Source organism: Lagenorhynchus albirostris, chromosome 7, assembly GCF_949774975.1.
Source record: "Lagenorhynchus albirostris chromosome 7, mLagAlb1.1, whole genome shotgun sequence".
Classification (NCBI taxonomy): domain Eukaryota; kingdom Metazoa; phylum Chordata; class Mammalia; order Artiodactyla; family Delphinidae; genus Lagenorhynchus; species Lagenorhynchus albirostris.
The window spans coordinates 31,771,858-31,786,415 of NC_083101.1; the positions used below are offsets into that span (position 1 = coordinate 31,771,858).

General features: G+C 38.0%; 1 protein-coding gene across 3 annotated transcripts in view; it reads left to right on the forward strand.

The window, feature by feature from the left end:
- TEX10 (testis expressed 10) overlaps positions 1-14,558 on the forward strand; it is a 56,003-nt gene that overhangs the window by 35,464 nt on the left and 5,981 nt on the right. For 2 of the 3 annotated variants that reach the window (XM_060154735.1, XM_060154736.1), the window contains 2 exons: positions 11,940-12,020; positions 13,654-13,835. The exons of the other annotated variant lie outside the window; for it this stretch is intronic. In XM_060154735.1, coding sequence (XP_060010718.1) covers positions 11,940-12,020; positions 13,654-13,835 — 263 coding nt within the window. The remainder of the gene's footprint in view (positions 1-11,939; positions 12,021-13,653; positions 13,836-14,558) is intronic. 3 annotated transcript variants of the gene reach the window in all.

Here is a 14,558-nt window from a genome sequence, read left to right on the forward strand (position 1 = left end):
TTGGTTTTCTCCTTTTATAGAAATAACATAGCTCTGTACACTGATTTGGATCACGCAGTTTTTACTTAGTATATATATATATATTTTTTAAAATTTCTTAATATTTTATTTATTTACTTATTTACTTACTTTTGGCTGCATCGGGTCTTTGTTGCTGTGCATGGGCTTTCTCTGGTTGTGGCGAGCGGGGGCTGCTCTTTGCTGCAGTGCACAGGCTTCTCACTGCAGTGGCTTCTCTTGTTGCGGAGCATGGGCTCAAGGCACACGGGCTTCAGTAGTTGTGGCACACAGGCTCAGTAGTGGCTCGCGGGCTCTAGAGCGCAGGCCCAGTAGTTGTGGCGCACAGGCTTAGTTGCTCTGCGGCATGTGGGATCTTCCTGGACCGGGGCTCGAACCCCTGTCCCCTGCATTGGCAGGCGGATTCTTAACCACCGTGCCACCAGGGAAGTCCCACACTTAGTATATTTGCGATCATTTCTTCTGAAAGAATTGTATGACATTGCCATTACTGATGGAAATAGTAATTAACAGGGAAAGATCACAAAGGGAAAAGGAATCTCTAGACAGAGATACTGTTTCCAAATGGAGATGTCTATTCCAGAGCCAATGAAAGGTTTTAAGGTTAATTTTATTTGTGATTTATAAAATTTTGAATGGTTTTAAAAGTTATTTTTTAACTAAGTTCTGAAGGATAATAATAAAACATTAATCTAGTTTAAGAAATAGAATGTTTTTCATTATTTTTGAAACTCCTATGTGCTTTTCCCCTCTCCCTTTAGAGTAACACTGTCTTAAATATTATCATACTCTTGCTCCTTTATAGTTTTACCATATTAGCATGTAATTCCAAACCATATTGTTTAGTTTTACATGTCATTGAACTTTTTAAAAGTGAAATATTTTTTAGTAATTTCCTTTTTTTTCATTCAGTATACTAAGATACCCATGTTAATGTGTAAGCAGTTGTTCATTCTTTTTCATTGCTATGTAGCATTCCATTGTAATCAGATATCATGATTGATTGTTTTTCATAGTTTCAGTATTTTTAATCATTCCATTTTTATCTCCACTTTTGTCATGTTAGCTTTGCCACTTATGTTTTTAACCATTTGCTCTTCAAGTTAATACAACCTGCCTTCTATACTGTACCGCTTCATGCCATAACGTAGTGTGTAATGACGTGTGAGGTTATTCTTATTTTTGTTTCTCTGTATGTAATGTGTGTTTTTTTCTCTACATGCTTGTTTTACAAGTTTTAGAGATTTTTCCTTTTATCACATTTTTTCTAGCAGTTTGATTATATTAATACCTTTTTTCAATGCTTTGAAATGTCAAATGAGTAATTTTGTTCTCTTTTATTTTTAAACTATTTGCAGAGACAACACAAAATTATATAATGTTACATTTATTTTAACCTACACTTCTTCCTTCATAAGGTTACTTGTCTAAACATTTCACTAACATTGTGCAATTTTAAACTCAGAAAAAGAACAAAGTTACAAGTGTGACAATTTATCAGGAATAGATTAAGTGACAGCTGTAACTAGAATCAGAATTAGATTATTTTAATAATTCCAGGAAGAGTATAATTTACAAAATACATTTGAATGATGTTAGGAAGATAGCAGGAGGAATTATTTGCTTAGTCAAATAATTTCTTTCACTTAGTAATATTTATTTAAGGTTCCTCCATGTGTTTTCATGACTTCATAGCTTATTTCCTTTTAGCACTGAATAATATTCCATTGTCTGGTTATATCAGTTTATCCATTTACCTACTGAAGGACATCTTGATTACTTTCAGATTTTGGCAGTTGTGAATAAAGCTGCTATAAATATCTGTGTGTAGGTTTTTGTGTAGACATAAGGTTTCAACTCCTTTAGTTAAATACTAAGGAGAGCAGTTGCTGGATCATATGGTAAGAGTGTATTTAATATTGTAAAAAACCACCAAACATATTTCCAAAGTGCTGTACCATTTTGTATTTCCACCAGCAGTAAATGAGAGTTTCTGTTGCCCCACATCCTTGCTAGTATTTGGTATTGTCAGTCTTCCAGATTTTGGTCATTCTAATAGGTGTGTAGTGGTATCTCATAATTGTTTTAATTTGCGTTTCCCTGATAACATATCATGTGGAATGTTTTTTCATATGCTTATTTGCCATGTGTCTTCTTTGGTGAGGTGTCTGTTATGGTCTTTGGCTGATGTTAAAATTAGGTTATTTTCTTATTGTTGGATTTTAAGAGTTCTTTGAATATTTTGGATTTTTTCCTACTCTGTGGCTTATCCTTTCAGGCTCTTGACATTGTCTTTCACAAAACAAAAGTTTTTAATTTTAATGACATCCAACTTCAACTTATCGGTTATTTCATTCATGCATTGTGCCTTTAGTGTTGTATCTAAAAAGTCATCATACTCAGGGTCATCTACATTTTTCCTCCTGTGTTATCTTCTAAGAGTTTTATAGTTTTGTGTTTTACATTTAGGTCTGTTGGGATGCATTTTGAGTTAATTTTTGTGAAGGGTTGAAGGTCTGTGTCTAGATTCATTTTTTTTTCATATGGATGTCCAGTTATTACAGCACCATTTGTTGAAAAGACAATCTTTTGCTCCATTGTCAAAGATCAGTTGACTATGTGGGTCTCTTTCTGTTCCATGTATTTATTTATCCTTTTGCCAGTAGCACACTATTTTGATTACTGTAGCTTTATAGTAATTTTTGAAATTGGTGAGTGTCAGTCCTTCAAATTGTTCTTCTCCTTCAATATATATTGGCTATTCTGGGTCTTTTGCCCCTTTGTATAAACTTTAGAATCAGTTCATGGATCTCCACAAGATGACTTGGTAAGATTTTGGTTGGATTTATGTTGAATGTGTAGATCATGTTGGGAAGAACTGACATCTTGACAATATTGAGTCTTCCTATCCATGAACATGGAATATCCTCCATTTATTTAGTTCTTTGATTTTGTTCATCAGAGTTTTTTAGTTTTCTTCATATAGACCATATATATTTTATTAGATTTATACCTAAATATTTCATTTTTGGGGGTGCTAATGTAAATCGTATTATGTTTTTAATTTCAAATTCCGTTTGTTCATTGCTGATATTTAGGGAAGCAGTTTGACTTTTATATATTAATGCTGTGTCCTGCAACCTTGCTATAATTGATTGTTTCAGATTTTCTACAGAGATGACCATGTGATCTGTGAACAAAGACCACCCAATGAATTTTAAATTTTAGATAATGGGTTTTTTTTAACATATTTATTGGAGTATAACTGCTTTATAATGGTGTGTTTCTGCTTTATAACAAAGTGAATCAGTTATATATATACATATATCCCCATATCTCTTCCCTCTTGCGTCTCCCTCCCACCCTCCCCATCCCACCCCTCTAGGTGGTCACAAAGCACCGGAGCTGATCTCCCTGTGCTATGCGGCTGCTTCCCACTAGCTATCTGTTTTACATTTGGTAGTGTATATATGTCCATGCCACTCTCTCACTTTGTCCCAACTTACCCTTCCCCCTCTCCATATCCTCAAGTCCATTCTCTAGTAGGTCTGTATCTGATAATGGGTTTTTTAATCTCAACTTTTTTGGTTCATCTTCTGTTTCTCTTACATTCATTTTTCTTTAACTACTTGAATATATTTATAATAGTTGTTTTAAAGTTCTTGCCTGCTAATTCCATCATCTCTTTTGATTGCTTTTTCCCCTGGTTATGTGGCACATTTTCATGTTTTTAGCATGTCTAGTAGTTTTTGAGTGTATATTGGACAATGGAAATTTTATGTGGTGGATTTTGTTGTTTTCTAAAGAGTGTTTTGCTTTGTTCTGGCAGGCAGTCAAGTTACTTGAGTTATCACCTTTATCCTTTAGTGTCTTGTTTTTACATTTTGTTGGGGTGGTTTATTAGAGCAAGTAACCTTTACTAAGGCAAGGATCAGCAAACTACAGCCCTGTAGGACAAATCTTGGTGGCCCTATTTTTGTGCCATCCTTGAGCTAAGAGCAGGGTTTACTTTTTTTTTTTTTTAATATTTATTTATTTATTTACGCTGTGCCGGGTCTTAGTTGTGGCATGCAGGATCTTTTTTAGTTGCGGCATGTGGACTTCCTAGTTGTGGCAGGCGAACTCTTAGTTGTGGCGTGCATGCAGGATCTAGTTCCCTGACCAGGGATTGAACCCAGGCCTCTTGCATTAGGAGTGCGGAGTCTTACCCACTGGACCACCAGGGAAGCCCCTGTTTACATTTTTTTGACAGTTGTTAAAACAGAAAAAAACCCAAGAATATGTGGCAGAATCTGTATGTGACCTGCAAAGCCTAAAATATTTACTCTTTGGCCTTTTATAGAAAAAGTTTGCTAACTCCTGCCCTAGTGCTACTTTAGCCCTGCTATTAATAGGTTCTCTTTCTGAGTATCATCTGAATGACCTGGTTGTTCTATGAAGACACTCCATGCTGGCTGGTTAGAACTCAAACACCTCTTTTCCCTGTTTGAGCTTTGGGAATTCTTTTGCTCACAACTCTGCTGCTTCTTTGGCCATGTGGAATTTCATCACCTTGTGCGTGTACAGCTTTTATTCATCAACATATCTGAGGAGACTGGAGCTGTCTCTCAGGCAAAGAGGATAAGAATTTGGCTTTGTCAAATGGCCCCTCTTGGAGGACAGAGAATCCATTCAACCTTTTGACCGTCTTGCTGAGCTGAATTGAGAAAATAGGAGACTCAAGAGGCCTGTGAGGGGACTGATCCCCTCCAGCATTTCCCAGATTCTTAAGCTGCAAAAGCAGAGGGGCTTAAAAGCTAAGCCAGTAACCTCTGTGACTCATGGTCCTAAGGAAACAATGATTAGTTTAAGTTGCTGGCCTGGAAGTGGGTTGGGTCTTCAGTGTACACATAAGCTCTCATTGCAGACTCTTTTTTTTCTTTTAATTTTATTTATTTATTTTTGGCTGCATTGGGTCTTCGTTGCTGTGTGTGGGCTTTCTCTAGTTGCAGCGAGAGGGGGCTACTCTTTATTGCGGTGCACGGGCTTCTCATTGCGGTGGCTCCTCTTGTTGTGGAGCACGGGCTCTAGGCACTCGGGCTTCAGTAGTTGTGGCTCTAGAGAGTAGACTAAGTAGTCGTGGCACACGGGCTTAGTTGCTCTGTGGCATATGGGATCTTCCCAGACCAGGGATTGGACCCGGGTCCCCTGCATTGGCAGGTGGATTCTTAACCACTGTGCCACCAGGGGAGCCCCTCATTGCAGACTCTTAAAGGCTGTACCTTAGTAATGGGGACACACACATACATAACATGAATATAGATTAAAGGAGAATTTCACGAAACAATTGCTGAGGACCTCTGAAAACATTGGAAACCATAAAACATTACTGAGAGATATTAAAGATGACCTAAATACATGCAGGGATATATAATGTTCATGGATTGGGAGACTCCAATATTGTACAAATAATAGCTCTCTCTAAATTAATCTATAGTACAGATTCAGTGTAATCCAGATCAAAATTAGAGCAAATGTTTTTGTGGAAATTGAAAAGGTGATTCTAAAATTTATATTGAAATACAGACGAACAAGAATAACAAAGTGTTGAATAAAAATAAAGCCAGAGGGCTTGTACTATCAAATATCTATTACAAAGCCATGGTAATTAAGCAGTTGGGATAATAGGAAAAAGCAAGTGGGGCACAAAAGGACTCTGAACACAAACATGCTTCCAATACTAGGGAACTCTTGGGTGGTCTTTAGAGGCAGCTTGGTTGAAGTGAGTTTGTTCCCCCCCACAAAGCATGTATGTAAAGAAATACTGGGGTAAGGAAAGAGCCCCAGAATAGAGGCAGGTTGTCTATCTCTTTCTTACCGTTTTTATTATTCATTGATAATAGTTGAGACATGGCCAACAGGGGAAAGGTAAAATGTAATCTGCCAAAGGTAAATTTGACGACACTTTCTTAGAACAGTTGAGCCCTGTTTTGTAGTGTGAGTATATGGAAATTTTCATTCTGTAAATATATTCCGTGATGTAATTTTATTGGGAAGTGAAAGAATCTCTAAATCTGAATTTTAGTATTTTAATAATTACAATTTCTTTCTTTTACTTGCTCTTTTTAACATTTTAATATAGCAATAAAATGATTTTATAAAAAGTGTTAGGTGCATGACATTTCTGTTTATTTCCTGATAAAATTAGGTAGAAAATACTTCAATGTAGAAATTAAATGTACAGAACCTTCTTAAGAAAAATGAAGTTTTATATTTTTAAAAAACCCTTAATTTCCACATTGTACTAAATTAGCATGCCTGTTCTGGAATTGTGCAGTGTGAGGTCAGGGTTCTGAAGTATGCAAGTTTTTGTTAACACTGTAATTGCAGAAGTGAGGATTGCCTGTATTTGTGTATGTTTATGTGTGTGTATACATCTGTGTGTTTATATTTTTATTTACTTTTATTTTGAAGCATTTTCAAACTTAGAGAAAAATTATAACTGCAGGACAAAGAACTGTTTTCTTAGACTATTTGACAGAGTGCCCATACCTCATACTTCGGCATACAGGCATACTTTGTTTTAAAGCACTTTGCAGATACTCTGTTTTTTACAAACTGAAGATTTATGGCAACCCTGCATCGAGGATGTCTGTTGGTGTTCGTTTTTCCAACAGTATTTGTACACTTCATGTCTCTGTGTCACATTTTGGTAATTTTTGCAATATTTCAAACATTTTCATTGTTACTATATTTTTTATGGTGATCTGTGATCAGTGATCTTTGACATTACTATTGTAATTGTTTTGGGGCATCATGAACCATGCCCACATGAGATGGTGAACTTAATAAATGTGTGTCTTCTGACTGCTGCACCAACCAGCCATCCCTCATCTCTCTCCCTGTTCCCTGAGACACAACAATACTGCCATTAGGCCAATTAATAACCCTACAATGGCCTATAGGTGTGTTCGAGTGAAAGGAAGAGTTGCACGACTCTTACTTTAAATCAGAAGCTAGAAATGATTATAAGCTTAGTGAGGAAGGCATGTTTAAAGCCAAGATAGGCTGAAAACTAGACCTTTCTGCCAGTTAGCCAAATTGTGAATGCAAAAGAAAAGTTCTTGAAATTAAAAGTGCTATTTCAGTGAACACAGGAATGATAAGAAAGTGAAACAGCCTTATTGATGACATGGAGAAAGTTTGAGTGGTTTGGATAGAATATCAGACCACCTACAACATTCCCTTAAGCCAAATCTAGAGCAAAGCCCTAACTCTCTTTGATTCTGTGAAGGGTGAGAGAGGTGAGGAAGCTGCAGAAGAAAAGTTTGAAGGTAGCCAAGGTTGGTTCATAAGGTTTAAGGAAAAGAGCTGTCTGCATAACATTAAAAGTGCAAGATGAAGCAGCTAATGGAGAAGTTGCAGCCAATTATCCAGAAGATCTAGCTAAAATATTATTGAAGGTGGCTACACTAAACAGCAGGTTTTCAGTGTAGACAAAACAGCTTTATATTGGAAGAAGTTGCCATCTAGGACTTTCATAGCTAGAGAGGAGAAGTCAGTGCCTGGTTTCGAAGCTTCAAAGGTCATGCTGACGTGTTAGGGGCTAATGCAGCTGGTAACTTTAAATTGAAGCCAACCCTCATATACCGTTCTGAAAATCCTAGCACCCTTAAGAATTATGGACTTCTCTGGTGGTGCAGTGGTTAAGAATCGCCTGCCAATGCAGGGGACATGGGTTCGAGCCCTGGTCCAGGAAGATCCCGCATGCCGCAGAGCAACGAAGCCCATATGCCACAACTACTGAGCCTGCATTCTAGAGCCTGTGCTCTGCAACAAGAGAAGCCACCACAATGAGAAGCCCGCACACCGCAGTGAAGAGTAGCCCCTGTTCGCTGCAATTAGAGAAAGCCTGTGCGCAGCAACGAAGACCCAACGCAGCCAAAAATAAAATACAAATAAATAAATTATTTTAAAAAAGAAGTGAGCAGAAAAAAAAAGTTAAAAAAAAAGGAATTATGCTAAATCTTCTCTGCTTGTGTTCTGTAAATGAAACAACAAAGCCTGGATGACAGCACATCTGTTTACAACATGGTTTACTGATGATTTTAAGCCCACTCTTGATATCTTCACAGAAAAAAAGATTACTTTCAAAATATTACTACTCATTGACAATGCACCTGGTCACCCTAGAACTCTCATGGAGATGTACAATGAGATTATTGTTTTTTTCATGCCTGCTCACACACATCCATTCTGCAGTCCATGGATCAAGGAGTCTTTTAGACCTTCAAGTCGTATTATATAAGAAGCACGTTTCGTAAAGCTATAGCTGCCATAGATAGTGATTCCTCTGACGTATCTGAGCAAAGTAAATTGGAAACTTTCTGGAAAGGATTCATCATTCTAGATGCCATTAAGATCATTCGTGATTCATGGCAAGAGGTCAAAATATCAGCATTAAGAGGAGTTTGGAAGAAGTTGATCCCAACCCTCATGATTTTGAGGGGTATTCAAGACTTCAGTGGAGGAAATAACTGCAGCTGTGGTGGAAATAGCAGGAGAACTAGAATTAGAAGTGGAGCCTGAAGATGTGACTTTTATTGTAGATATCTCATGATAAAACTTTTAATGGATGAGGAGTTGCTTCTAATGGATAAGCAGAAAAAGTAGTTTCTTGAGATGGAATCTACTCCTGGTGAAGATGTGAAGATTGTTGAAATGACAGCAAAGGATTTAGAATATTACATAAACTTAGTTGATAGAGCAGTGACAGGATTTGAGAAGATTGACTCCAATTTTGAAAGAAGTTCCATTTTGGGTAAAGTGCTGTTGGAAGGAAGAGTTAATCTATGTGGCAAATTTTATTGTTGTCTTATTTTAAAAGAAATGTCCACAGCCACCTCAGCCTTCAATAGTCACCACCCTGGTCAGTCAGCAGCCATCACCGTCAAAGCAGGACCCTGCACTGTCACAAAGATTATGACTCACTGAAGGCTCAGATGATGGTTAGCGTTTTTTAGCAATGGAATATTGTAAAATTAAGATATGTACATTGTTTTTATAGACAGTGCTCTTGTACATGAAATGGACTACAGTATAGTATAAACATATCTTTTATATGCACTGGGAAACCAAAAAAATTTGTGACTTGCTTTATTGTGATATTTGCTTTATTGCTATATTTATGTTATCGCAGTGGTCTGGAACCAAACCCACAATATCTGGGGTACGCCTGTATTTGTCTTAAGACCATTCCATTACGTAAACACAATATAGTCATCAGAATCAGGAAATTAACATTGGTATATTACTGTCATCTAATCCTCAGACTTTACTCCTGTTTTGCCAGTTGTCCCAATAATGTACTTTAAAGGATCCATCTGAAATGATTCATTGCATTTAGTTGTAATGTCTGTTTAGTCTTTTTCAAAATCTGGAATAGTTCCTCAGTCTTTCCTTGTCTTTCGTTGACGTTGACAATTTTGAAGAACACAGGACGGTTATTTTGTAAAATTTCTCTCAATTCAGGTTTAATTTATTTTCTCATGGTTAGATCAGGTTATACAAATTTGGCAGGAATATGACATGAGTGATGCTGTGGTTTTCTGATTGCATCCTGTCAGGTGGTGTGTGGTTTTGATTTGTCCCATTAGATGTTCACTTTGATCACTTGAGTAAGTGGTATCTGTCCATGTTCTCCACTTTTTACTTCTTCCCCTTTGTTATTAATAATATTTTATGAGGAGATACTTTGAAACAATGTAAATATCCCATTCCTTTTTGGTCTTCGAATTTATTCATTTATTTATTTTTGTTAGTATGGTTTCCTGTATTTTCCAGTGGGTTAAAATTCCTTACTATCCTTATTAATTTTGATACTCTCATGTTTGCCATGGTTACCTCCTGAAAGCTGGCTTTTTTGTTCTTTTGATACATCCTCATTTTTCTCTGAGTACAGTTGACCCTTGAACAACATAGGTTTGAACTCTGCAGGCCCACTTATTTGGAGATTTATTTCAGTAGTAAATACTGCAGTACTACATGACGCATGGTTGGTTGAATCTGCAGATACGAGGAACCTCAGATATGGAGGGCCGACTATGAAGTGATATATGCAGATTTTCGATTGCATGGAGTGTCGGCACCCCTACCCACTCCACCCTACATTGTTCAAGGGTCAGCTTACTTCCTTACTTTCTTGTACCACAAATTGTTACAGATTCATGTTGTATTTTCCCTGTCCCCGCCCTGCAATCAGGTATTTCTTTAAGAGGCCCAGTTTTCCTTTAAGTGGAGAATGGATTTTAGAAACCAACTTCTGGACTCTTAAGTGTGGTCATTGCTATTAGCTGTTGCTGTTCCCATGCCCTATCAGTGAACAGAAATCAGGAACACAACACCCCTGGGTTCATTCTAGCTGTCTCCTTTTCTCTTGTACCTGCCTTTTCTGATGGTGGGAAACCTGACTTCCATTTTGCTTAATATATTTACCTACTTCATCAGTTACTTTGCCTGTAATCAGTCTCCTTTTGGCGCCACCCCTTTCCCATGCAGGCATCTTCCTTATCGCATTTGAACTCCAACTCTTGGGGACAGTGTGCCTCCATTTGTTAATGGGTAGCCAGCTCTGGGCCACTGAAGCTCTCCCACCCACTCTAGTGGTGATGTCTAGCTTCGCCTCATGCAGTGTCTTTAGAACTGAACTGTTCAGGAAGGGGAGGGGAGGCAGAAGGGAAGGGATTGAATGATCATTTATTATTGAATAGACCTTTCAAATATGATTTATCATTTATGAGTGAAAATATTCATTACACTCATTTCGAAGTAGAAACATGGCATTGGAAATATGTTGTTTCCGTTGTTACCTATAGGTTTAAAAGATAAGACAATTGTGGGCTCCCCTGGTGGCGCAGTGGTTGAGAGTCTGCCTGCCGATGCAGGGGACAGCCCCGGTCCGGGAGGATCCCACATGCCGCGGAGCGGCTGGGCCCGTGAGCCATGGCCGCTCGGCCTGCGCGTCCGGAGCCTGTGCTCTGCAATGGGAGAGGCCACAAAAGTGAGAGGCCCGCGTACTGCCAAAAAAAAAAAAAAAAAGATAAGACAATTGCCATGTGAAAACTCTGGGTGGTCACTCTACAAGAGGTTTTATAGAGACATAATGGATAGAGCTGTTGATTTTTTGAGGACAGTCCTCTTGAATTTATCTTGACTATTCATTCTCTTCCTAGAGTGATTTTCTTTCCACCAGTCTTATCTTTGTCTTTCCGTGGGATTTTTCTGCATACTTGATTTTTGGTACTGAATTCCATCAGCTTCTGGAGTTGTGTTGTGATTCTTTGAAGGACTTCATGCTGTCCTTCCCTCTTCTTGTTTTCTTGAGAACTTAGAAAATGAAAAATACTAGAGATTTGATTCCCACCTCATTCATATTTTTCTTCTTTTCCTATAGACTATTTTCCTTTTACCTTTAGGGAATAAGAGGCAGCAGTATAATTAATTTGAACATGGTATTTTCTGAATTATAAGTTTTTTCAGTGTTATATTTTACCACCAAATGGGAGAAAGGCTTTTGTCTGCCCTTTGTTCATGTCACTGAGATCTCCTATTGTAGCACTTACTTAATAGAAATGTAGTCTCTGCCTTGGTAGATTGTAAGCTCCTTGAGGGCTGTGAGACAGAAGAGTTTCTCTTTCTTTCATTCCTATGCAAAGCACCTAATAGGCCTAGCTCAGTGTTCAGTAAATGTTTAATAAATGAATTATTTGGAAAACTGGACCATTTATATGAGGCTTGATTGTTTGACATCTGCATCTTTAAGTCACTTTTTGTTAAGTTTCCTTTTAATATATAGAGCAAGTAGATTTAAAAAAAAAAACTATTGAACTTGTTTCTGACTTAAAATGTTCTGATTTGGTATTGGTTTTCTCCTTTTCTGACAGACAGTTTGTCACAATTTATTGGTTATCCCTGCCCGAAGCCAAAGCTTTGACATCCTGCAAAGTGCCATCAGTAAGCATTTGGTAAATATACTTAAAATTTTTTTCTGTTACACGAAAGCATAGCATTGGTTAAGATTGAGTTTGCCATAACCAAGGAGAGAGTGAGTGTCCAGAAGTCTAAGCTTAATAATTTCATTATGCTGAGGTGAGAACTGAGAAATCTTGGTGTTTTTCCTGGCTGTTACTAATTAATTCTGTGACCTTGGGAAAGTCTCCTCTTGTGCCAGGACCTTACTTTCTACATCTGAGCAATGAAAGACCTCTTATACCTCAGGTCCTTCTGACTTAAAATGCTTTAATTAACATGTGCCAGGTGTCATTGTGTTGGGAATCCAGCATCCGTACTGGGGTTCAGTTTCCACCCAGAAGGTTTGGGGTGTAAAGTAGGGATGTCACCTCACAGGCTCAAGGCCTGGTCACTGGAAGCAGTGAGCTCAGCCATGAAACTGACTTGTCTTTTGGCCAGTGGGTGTTTCTCGTTCCCATTGGCATTAAATTCTCATTAGGTATGCCTGGGTTTTGCTTTTAACTTCCTCCAACATTTACACTTTGCCCTTTGTCTTTTACTATAATGATGTGAGGGGCGAGTCCAAAACTTTTATCATCCGGGGATTCTCACTTGTTTGGATAATTTTACAGGCATATCTACACCGCCTTTTCTTTACTTCCCTCGAGTTGGAAGACTACTATGTTGAATCCTCAGTACTCTCTTTTCTCCCTGCTATCAAACTTCTAATCCTTATACACTGTGTCTCCAAAGATCTCTATCTTTTTTCTTTTCTTTTTTCTTTCTTTTTTTTTTTTAACTTCCACTCCAGAAATTTATGCCCTTTGACTACATTCACTATTCTAGTAAAAGATCAACATTCCAGTGTTGATCTGGCCACCTTTTTCAGACAGCCTGGGTAAAGGTTAAGACCTCAGAACCTACAGAGTTTATGATAACTCAGCAGTAGTTTGCAGGAGATTTAAGCCATGTATACATGCAGTTACAAGTTAGAGTCCACCTTAATGACAATGTATACAGTAGAGTCCAGGTGAGTTAGCATACCATGATGTCCCTTATCTGGGTTTTGGGACAGTGAAGCAGTCAAGTGTAAGTATAGTATTATCTTACTCCATTATAGGTATTTTCCTTAGTTATGTCTGAATGACTGGTTAAATCAAAGGGCAGGGGAAGGATAATTGTAAAAGGAACTGTGGTTTGTACATTTAATTACCTGGGGTGGGGGTGGTGCCAGATATTAGAGTTTTCCGGTCTGAATAATCTGAAGGTCATGTAAATGTGATTGCTGGTATCACGATCTTCTTTGGATGTATGAAATAATCCTTTTAAATAATAGTATTTCTGTCCATCAGTAGAAATTGTAACATCTAGAAAATTTTAGGAGACTTTGTCATGAAGGGGAGGCAGTGGATTGGGTTAATAGTATTTCTTGAGTTTGCGTATTTTCAGAGTCATTTAACGTAGCAACTAAATTCTCAAAGGAAAACAGGATCTTAAGGTGTGGTTGGTGGCATGGCATGTATTATGTATACACAAGTTTCCACCAGTAGTGATGGAAGGTTAACTCTCCAGATAGTGGTGTTTGGTTTTATTCTGGGGAGAGGGGCTGTTGTGAAGAGGTCATTAATCTCATTTTTCTCTGCCTAGGTTGGGTTGACTGTAATTCCTGACAGCACGGTGGGCTGTGTTTTGGGTGTTATCTGTAAGCTCCTGGATCATACGTGTGTACTTAGTGAGACGCTGCTGCCATTTCTGGCTTCTTGTTGCTACAGTCTTCTTTATTTTCTGCTCACTTTAGAGAAAGGAGAAGCAGAACATCTAAGAAAGAGGTAATAGTTTTTGTATTCTTAAACTTTAATTTTTTTCCTACTTGTTCAACTCCCCTCAATCAGTCAGGCAGTCGGTCAGTCATTCAATCTGTAAGAGATATTTCCAAAATCTAATTCTCTTTTAGAGTTTGTATAAACCTAGCTAGCTTTTCTTTGTTCTTTTATGAATCCCCTTTGTGACGGTGAGCAGTCTTAGTTTTTTTTTTTTCCTTTAAGCTACAAATTTGAAAAGTTAGATGGCATTAGAAAGTTTCCTGAGAGCTTTCCTTATTAACTTTGCTACAGATCTGGCAAGAAAAAAAATTCTACTTTTAGAAAGATGAGCTTACTATTAGTACAAGCCTTTGTATTTTGTTTCGGGCTTCATTAGAACTAGCCAGCATGGATTTTTTTTTTTTTTTTGCGGTACGCGGGCCTCTCACTGTTGTGGCCTCTCCCGTTGCGGAGCACAGGCTCCGGACGCGCAGGCTCAGCGGCCATGGCTCACGGGCCTAGCTGCTCCGCAGCATGTGGGATCCTCCCGGACCGGGGCACAAACCTGTGTCCCCTGCATCGGCAGGCAGACTTTCAACCACTGCGCCACCAGGGAAGCCCGCCAGCATGGATTTTTAAATTCTTGGGTTTAAGGAAATTGTTCTAAGATGCTAGTGTTTTTAACTAGTACTTTTGCTCCTATATAATTTTTAGACTAAAGCTTCTAGGATAGTATAGAAGATTTCACTT